The following is a 9,300-nucleotide window of genomic DNA, read 5'->3' on the forward strand; positions in this document are numbered from 1 at the left end:
TTTGGCGGTTCCGGGCTGGGGATTCGAACCCACCACCTTAGGTGTACGTGGCTGGCGCCTTAGCCGGTTGAGCTATAGGCTCCGAGCCTAAATCTTCTTTCTTATAGTTAGAAGCCCATTTCTTCTTACCTCTGTGGAGAAAACCATTTAAGACATACTTGTGGAACTCACTTTAACACTTTTCCTCTTTCTCAGTAGCTATAAAGAGGTCCCAAGTAGAACTGCCCCTTAGCCAGAAAGAATTGAATGAGAAATCCCTTCTGCCATGTCCTCCCCTCACCTACTACGATTTCCAGTGCCCCTTCCTCAGTACCCTTAGGGTTCAGAGTTCTTCCTTGGAACTCTGAGAGCCAGGCTTTATCTTTCAATAAACAAGCTTCAATTTAGGAATTAGTTTATTTATTTTTTGAGACAGCCTCACTTTGTTGCCCTGAGTAGAGTGCTGTGTGGTATCATCATAGCTCACAGCCACCTCAAACTCTTGGGCTCAAGTGATCCTCCTGCCTCAGCCTCCCAAGTAGCTGGGACTACAGGCGCCTGCCTCAAGGCCTGGCCCAGGTGTTTTTTAGAGATGGGGTCTGGCTCTTGCTCAGGCTTGCCTCAAACTCCTGAGCTCAAGCAATCCACCTGCCTTGGCCTCCCAGAGTGCTAGGATTAATGGTGTGAGCCACTGTGCCCAGCCCTAGGAGTCAATTTAAAGTCAACTGCATACTATGCAACGTTAACATCATTAACTGAATCCTTCCTCCTGATTAAGGTGTTGGTTGCTTGGTTGGTTTGTCTGTACATTTTAGGATATTCAGCTGGCCTCTTTCCGATGCGCCTTATTTTCTTCACCCTCAGGTTTGATCTCCAAGGATTACCGGTCTCTGAAAACACAGTATCTGCAAGTAAGGCCTGGAGAAAGTTTTACTTTTTGCTGGCTGTGATAGCTTGGTGGTTAGCACACTAGCCCTGCACACCAGGTGCAGCAAGTTCAAGCCTTGCCTGGACTTAAGTTAAAAAAAAAAAAGAAAGAAAGAAAGAAAGTTTTATTTTTATCTAATTTTTGAGATATTCTCTCTTTCTCTCACCTGGGCTAAGTGTAGTAGTGTCATCACAGCTCACTGCAACCCAAGCTACAACTCCTACACTCAGCTATCCTCTTGTCTCAGCCTCCCAAGTAGCTGTGACCACAGGCATGTGCTACCATGCCTGGCTAATTTTTAAAATTTTTGTAGAGGTGGGGTCCCTCTGTGTTACTTAGACTCATCTTCAACTTCTAGCCTCATGTGATCCTTCTACTTTGGCCTCCCAAAGTACTAGGATTAGAGGTGTGAGCCACTGCATAAGGCAAGAACTTATTTTTTTTTTTTTGAGACAGGGTCTCAGTTGCCCTAGGTAGAGTGCTGTGGTATCATACCTCACAGCAACCTCAAACTCTTGGGCTGAAGCGATTCTCTGTCTCAGCTTCCCAAGTAGCTGGGACTATAAGCACCCATCACCATGTCCGGCTAGTTTTTCTGTTTTTAGTAGAGATGGAGTCTCACTCCTGCTCAGGCTGGTCTCGAATTTCTGAGCTCAAGCAATCCACCTCCCTTGATCTCCCAGAGTGCTAGGATTACAGGCATGAGCTACCAAGCCTGGCCTCAAGAATGTATTCTTTGGCTCGGTGTCTGTAGCTCAAGTGGCTAAGGCACCAGCCACATACACCTAAGGTGGCGGGTTCAAATCCCCAGCCCGGGCCCGCCTAACAACAATGACGGGTGCAACCAAAAAATAGCCGGGCGTTGTGGCCAGTGCCTGTAGTCCCAGCTACTTGGGAGGCTGAGGCAGGAGACTTGCTTGAGCCCAGGAGTTGGAGGTTGCTGTGAGCTGTGATGCCTTGGCACTCTACCCAGGGGGACAGCTTGAGGCTCCATATTAAAAAAAAAAAAAAAAAAAAAAGAAAGGAGCAGAAAAAGAAATGACCCTTTTCCTGTCCCAGCCATCATCCTGTTTCCATTCTGGCCACTAGGGAGAGTCACCTTTCAGCGTGCTACTCTGCCCCCTGCCCCGTTTCATCCCATATCCTCTCATGGTTTGCAACAATATGAACATTTCAGCTGTTGGACCCAGTGCTAGGTTCTTACTCCTGGGAATCCCCTTCATTTTAGCAGTTTCTGAGGCATTGATTCAGCTCTCCTTCCCAGTCCTTCTCAAGTCTTACTTCACCCAGGAAGCCTTCCTCACACCCTTATATCCATAAATTTCTCTGTGCTTTAAAAGTCTCATATTGCTTTTTATTCTGCTTTGGTTGGGGTTGGTTATTTCTGATGTGAAAATCTTTCACACAACAAACTATGAGCTCCTTTGTGGCAGAGACTGTATCATCCTTCTCCCTCTTCCCCATATCACCTGGCTAGAGCTTTAGTGGCTGCTCAATAAATAGCTGAATTCTTGGCTCGGCGCCTGTGGCTCAAGCGGCTAAGGCGCCAGCCACATACACCTAAGGTGGCGGGTTCGAATCCCCAGCCCGGGCCTGCCAAACAACAATGATGGCTGCAACCAAAAAATGGCCAGGCGTTGTGGCGGGCGCCTGTAGTCCCAGCTACTTGGGAGGCTGAGGCAGGAGACTGGCTTGAGCCCAGGAGGTGGAGGTTGCTGTGAGCGTGATGCCATGGCACTCTACCCAGGGGGACAGCTTGAGGCTCCGTTTCAAAAAAAACAAAAAAAAAACAACTGAATTATCTTTTCTTCAGAGCTATGGCCCTGAGCACCTGCTAACCTTCTCCAATCTACGACGAGCTGGGCTTCTAACAGAGCAGGCCCCTGGGGACACCCTCACAGCAGTGGAGAGTAAAGTGAGCAAGCTGGTGACCGATAAGGCTGCAGGTGAGCATGAAGCACAGGTGACACCCCATCCTCCAACCCCAGCTGTTCTCAATTCTCCCAATAGGCAGAGCCCCCAGGGAGGAAGAGTGAATAAGCTGGGGAAGGAAGATGGTTCCTATTATTGTTATTACTAGTCCTACTTCTGCTAGTTGGAGCAGTTTCCATATTGTGAACACTTCTAATGTGCTAAGCCTTTTAGATACTGTCTCTCATTTCATCCTTGCAAAGAATCTATGAGGTAAATTTTCTTATGTCCATTTCACAGATGAGGAAACAGGCTTAGAGATGTTAGGGAACTTTCCCTAAGTTAGTAGGTCAGGTTGGTTTGACTCCAAAGCCCAACCACTTAACCGATAAATTCAGGTTACCCTGTAGACTGCATTTTAAGTAGAGTGCTGGTACCCTGTAGGAGGGAAGGACTATGGGTGGGGAGTGCCTTGAGCAGTTCCAGGGAATTATAGGTGGGTGGCTCTCAGAGTGTCTTTGGATGTGGTTGATCTTGTCATGTCCTGAGTGGTGTCACCTGGAACAGTGTCATGAATCCATACACTTTAGGTGTAACCCAGCACAGATTTCTTCCCCAGGAAAGATTACTGATGCCTTCAGTTCTCTGGCCAAGAGGAGCAACTTTCGTGCCATTAGCAAAAAGCTGAACTTGGTATGTGGAACAAGGTGGGGTAGAGGAGATCGTGGGTCCACTCCTTTGTGGGCTGTTTTGAATCCACAAAAGCTTTCTGTTGGGCCAGGTTTGGTAGCTGACACCTGTAATCCTAGCACTCTAAGAGGCTGAAGCAAGTGGATTGCCTGAACTCAGGTGTTTGAGCACCCCCTGAGCAAGAGTGAGACTGCGTCTCTACTGAAAATAGAAAAAATAGCCAGGCACTGTCCCAGCTACTCAGAAGGCTGAGGCAGGAGGATCACTTGAGCTCAGGAGTTTGAGTTATGATGCCACAGCACTCTACCCAGGATGACAGAGACTCTCTCTCTCTCAAAAAAAAAAACAAACAAACAAAACTTTGTCTTTTTTGTTTGTAAAAATATCCTTTTATTTGGTAGCCAGAAAATACCTGGGCCAGACATGTCCCATATCACTGAAGGGCTGGGGAAGGAGAGCCCTTCCCTTCAGCCCCTTCATAGGGAGGTGTTCCAGAGAACTGGCAGGCACTGAACAACTGAACAGTCATCTGTGCTTAGGGATTTTTTTTCAGGGCTATTGCTAGTTCTGCCTTTAGTTGAAATAAGAATTGTTCTCTAGGATATGCCACTTTGTCTGGCTCTTTGGATTAGAGAGCTGAGTTGTTACTTGCCTAATACAGTTCCTTTACCCTCCAGATCCCACGTGTGGATGGCGAGTATGATCTGAAAGTGCCTCGAGACATGGCTTACGTTTTCAGTGGTGCTTATGTGCCTCTGAGCTGCCGGCTCATAGAACAGGTGAGAATGAGTCACTCCTGCCCCTGTTTGTATTTTACTCTCTCTGCTTTTTCCTGGTCCCTGGCTTATCCCAACTTTATTTTACTTGAGTAACTAATAAGAAATGTGACAGTCTGGAGGCTATGCCCTTCCTTTCCTAAACCTAATACCATCTGCTCTCTTTAAACCTGTGCTTATGCCTTCATAGGTGCTAGAGCGACGAAGCTGGCAAGGCCTTGATGAGGTGGTCCGGCTGCTCAACTGCAGTGACTTTGCATTCACAGGTACGTGGCATGACATACCCCATGACAGTGGGGCAGGGTGGACATCGAGAGATGGGCTGGGTACATTACCCAGGACCAGTGTGTCAGGAAAGCGTTGAGTCTGGTTTGGTCCTTACAGACATGATCAAGGAAGACAAGGCTTCCAGCGAGTCCCTGCGCCTCATCTTGGTGGTATTCCTGGGTGGTTGCACATTCTCTGAGATCTCAGCCCTCCGGTTCCTGGGCAGAGAGAAAGGTAAAAGAGAACCGAAAGTGAAAACTGCTTAGGATCTGGGGGACAAAGGACAAAGCACCTTGCACAAGAAGGCCTTCCTCCTGGCCTCTGGGTACCACATGTTATTGCCCTGTTGTGGGCTGACAGGCTTAGAAAGCTATGGTCCCTGGGAGCATGGTACTCATGTCTCTGTGTCCATAAATGAGCTATCCTCCACAGGGGACTATGGAAATGGAAGTGCCTGATATGGTTACTGCTGGAGCCTGAAATCTCCTCTATCACTTTTGCTGCTACTTTTGCCTCCGTAGGGTACAGGTTCATTTTTCTGACGACAGCAGTTACAAACAGTGCTCGCCTCATGGAGGCTATGAGTGAAGTGAAAGCCTGAAGTTTCCCTGCCAGTGTTGAACTCTTCTCTGGACACGCTCCTCAGTGGGAGGCAGGGGTCTGGCGCCCAGCTGCTACCACAGTGTCCACCAACTAGCGGCCTGCTAAGAGCTGGGACCACAGAACTCACTGGGATTTAGAGAACATATCTGATAAAAGTGTTTACTTCCTGCCCCCAGGATATTTCTCTTTTTGTGTTTATAAAGTGCAGCCAAGATGTGAAGAGGAAGAGGTATCCTTTGCTAAACCCTGTTTGAATAACATTATAAATAAAGCCTCTACTTTTGGATGTAATGTTTACAGTGCTAGACATGTACTTTCATCTTTGTTAGTGAAAGCACAGTAAAGCTTTCTATAGGGGCTTCATATGCTTTGTGGCCTGGTCTGGTTCTTTCTAGAAAAAGTCAAAGTGTTCTATACCAGTTTCCTCAACCATGAAATGAGGGAGATGATTGGATGAACAACAGGCACCTTTCTAATTGCAGAATTTTGTGGTTTGTTATGCTTTTGAGAAAATTGAGTTTGTTTTAAATGAGTTTGTTTTTTTAACTTAAGGAGGCACTTTATTTATTTATTTATTTATTTATTTTGTAACCCTCGGTAGAGTGCCATGGCATCATACATAGTTCACAGCAACCTCAAACTCTTGGGTATAAGCGATTCTCTTGCCTCAGCCTCCCAAGTAGCTGAGACTATAGGCACCCACCACAATGTCCAGCTATTTTAATTTTTTTGTTGTAGTTGTCATTGTTTGGCAGGCCCAGGCTGGATTTGTGGCTGGCGCCCTAGCCACTGAGCTATAAGTGCCAAGCCTCAGGAGGCACTTTAATTTTAAGCTTTTTCTTACTGCCAAAAGAAAGACTGTGTCCCCTGCTAGAGCCATTTCTGGCATTAGCAAACAGTGCTCTTGTAGAGGTCACCAGTGGCCCCCTCATTGCTGATGCCAGTGTAAAAATTATGAAATAGGCCAGGCACAATGGCTCATACCTGTAATCCCAGCACTCTGGGAGGCTGAGGTAGGAATATTATTTGAGTTCAGGAGTTCAAGATCTGCCTGAGCAAGAATGAGACCCATCTCTACTAAAGATAGAAAAATTCGGGCAGGGTGAGGTGGCTCACACCTGTAATCTTAGTATTCTGGGAGGCCAAGGATGGTTGATTGCCTGAGCTCACAGGTTTGAGACCAGCCTGAGTCAAAATGAGACCTCATCTCTAAAAATAGCCAGGCATTGTGGTGGGCACCTGTAGTCCCAGCTACTTGGGAGGCTGAGTTTGAGGTTGATGTGTGCCATGACACTCTACTAAGGGTAGCAAAGTAAGACTCTTGTCTCAAAAAACAGAAAAGGAAAAACTGGGTGCTGTGGCGGGTGCCTATAGTCCCAGCTACTTGGGAGGCTGAGGCAAGAGAATCACTTAGGCCCAAGAGTTGGAAGTTCCTGTGAGCTGTGATATCACAGCACTCTACTGGGGGTGACAAAGTGAGGCTCTGTCTCAAAGAAAACCCCCTCAAAACAAAAAACAATAAAATAGGTCCTAATGGTTGTGTTCACATCCAGAGTGTTCAGGTCATCAGGAACTCTTTTTACTTGTTTATGCTATTAGTTCTTGGTTATTCTTCAAATTTGTAAAAACTGAGAGGCTCCTTCACTCTTATGAATAAATAAACAGCAAATAGACTCCCCTTTTTTGAAATTACAAGTATCTTGACTAAATAAATCCTGTAGCCATCAAAATAGCAGATTGAGGGCAGTGCCTGTGGCTCAAAGGAGTAGGGCGCCGGCCCCGTATGTCAGAAGTGGCAGGTTCAAACCCAGCCCCAGCCAAAAACCGCAAAAAAAAACCCCAACCCAACAGATTGAGTTCTGCTGAGTTTTTCTGCATGTCTGGCCATGTCAGCCAGTCCAGCACATACCAACCCCCATTTCCTAACTGAAGCCCAGAAAAATATGTTTTGGTGGGTTGTAATGGCCTCAATTTCTCAGGCAGCATCAGCTCCACTTTGTTGAGGAGCCCATGGGAGGTGGCTTTGGGCACTGATAGCAGACATCTCTACCGCTGAGTGATCATGGGTAGTCAGGTGGGAGCGTGGCTATGTCCTTGTCCCTGGCTGACAATGAAGGACAGTGAGTCACTCTCCCCTGTCACAGAGCCTGGTGTCCACCTTTCCCTTAGGTTGCCCTTCCTGTAGCTCTGACTTGTGAACTACTATACAGCCCACATGCAGCAAAGGCAGAGAGGGCTCTCCTGCAATCTCTTAGTGGTTCTTTTTTTTTTTTTAGAGACAGAGTCTTACTATGTCACCCTGGGTAGAGTGCTGTGGTCACAGCTCACAGCAACCTCAAACTCTTGTGCTCAAGCAATTCTCTTGCCTCAAATCCTAAGTAGCTGGGACTACAGGTGCCCCCCCACACACAATGCCAGGCTGTTCTTTGGTTGCTGTCATTGTTGTTTGGTAGGGCTGGACTGAATTTTAACCCACCAGCTCCAGTGTAAGTGGCTGGTGCCCTAGCCGCTGAGCTACAGGGGCCAAGCCTCTTCTTTCTCCTTTGATTATTCCTCACTGTCCACCCATTTAACATCTCCTCTGTGTCCTTTGTTGTCATCCACTTCCAGATCTAGAGCTTTCATCTCACGTCTGAGGTCTACACTAGTATTTCTTACCTTGTCATTCCACAGAGACATCAAACTCAACATGCTGAAAATAATCATACTGAACCTCTTGTACCTACTTCAAATCCCCAAGTCTGCTCCTCTTCCTTTATTCCTATAACTGACATTACTATCTACTCAAATTTTGTTCATGCGAGAAAACTGTATCCTTGGCCTCAGATTTTTCTTAGTAATGCCCCCACTTTTAACTGTCCCCCGGCAGTTTACCCTCTTCTCACCATCCTCCATCCCCATAGCAGCAAAGATACTATTATTTTGAGACAAAGTCTTGCTCAAGCTGGAGTGCAAGGGCATGATCATAGATTATAACTACAAGCCATCTTCCTGACTTGGCTTTCCAAAGTGCTGGGATTATGGGCATGAGCCACCATACCCAGCCCTAGCAGAGGTCTTTATTGTCTCTTACTGGGTTTTAGCAAGACTCCCAGGTGCTCCTCCTCTACCATTTACCAAAAGAAAGAGAATAAAAATCTGAGTTATTGGATCATGAACAGTATTCGAACAGTATTCTTTCCATAGAATAATGATAACATATCCCAAGGAAAAGGCATGCCTCAAATCAGGTCTAGCTAGAGTCATGACTTGTAGAGTGTACAAGATCAAAGACACCGCTGACAAGGCTGTTGGGTCACAGAAAGAATAGGTGACATAAGAAAAAGTTTCTATGGCCAAGTAAATGGGGCAGTGCATTGCACTTCGGTTCTGGAACAACACTATCACATATTAATGTACACATTAGACAGCATTTTACATGCTGAGTATATGTTCTGAATGGATATCTTTGCAGTGGTTCTATGACTTTGTTAGCATTAGAAATAGTGTAAAGGGGCTCGGCACCTGTGCTCAAGAGGCTAAGGCACCAGCCACATACACCAGAGCTGGTGGGTTCAAATCCAGCCCGGGCCTGCCAAACAACAACGACAACTACAACCAAAAAATAGCTGGGTGTTGTGGTAGGTGCCTGTAGTCCCAGCTACTTGGGAGGCTGAGGCAGGAGACTCGCTTAAGCCCAGGAGTTGGAGGTTGCTGTGAGCTGTAATGCCACGGCACTCTACCTAGGGCAACAGCTTGAGGCTCTGTCTCAAAAAAAAAAAAGAAAAGAAAAGAAATAGTGTAAAGGATATGAGAACAAAATTGCCTAATCTCTGGATACTTGATGCTGGTCCTGAGAATATGTCTGAATCACACATTTTTGAAGCTTCCTGAAAAACTCTCCTCTCAAGTTAATCAAAGAGTACAGGTGAATTTAAAAAGTACTGCTGTAGTACACTCTAAAAGTCGTGTCAATGTTAATCTACACAGGGTGCAAATAAATTTAAAAAGGGGTTTCTGTGGTCCCATCTGGGTGTTGTGAATGTTTGGCATGCTGCTGACAAGTTAAAGAACACTGAAAGCATCAGTGAAATGTATGTAATAAAAACATGGTTCTTTTTTTTTTTTTTTTTGAGACAGAGCCTCAAGCTATCCCCCTGGGTAGAG

General features: G+C 46.2%; 1 protein-coding gene across 1 annotated transcript in view; it reads left to right on the forward strand.

Moving 5' to 3' along the window:
- VPS33B (VPS33B, late endosome and lysosome associated) overlaps nt 1-5,445 on the forward strand; it is a 22,358-nt gene extending 16,913 nt beyond the window's left edge. The window contains exons 15-21 of the mRNA XM_012813576.2: nt 844-890; nt 2,721-2,853; nt 3,438-3,511; nt 4,186-4,287; nt 4,475-4,550; nt 4,669-4,785; nt 5,073-5,445. Of these exons, the coding sequence (XP_012669030.1) occupies nt 844-890; nt 2,721-2,853; nt 3,438-3,511; nt 4,186-4,287; nt 4,475-4,550; nt 4,669-4,785; nt 5,073-5,152 (629 nt within the window). The 3' untranslated portion in view covers nt 5,153-5,445. The remainder of the gene's footprint in view (nt 1-843; nt 891-2,720; nt 2,854-3,437; nt 3,512-4,185; nt 4,288-4,474; nt 4,551-4,668; nt 4,786-5,072) is intronic.
- The last annotated feature ends 3,855 nt before the right edge of the window (nt 5,446-9,300 follow it).

This window comes from Otolemur garnettii, unplaced genomic scaffold (assembly GCF_000181295.1).
Source record: "Otolemur garnettii isolate 467f Iridium unplaced genomic scaffold, OtoGar3 scaffold00277, whole genome shotgun sequence".
NCBI lineage: Eukaryota > Metazoa > Chordata > Mammalia > Primates > Galagidae > Otolemur > Otolemur garnettii.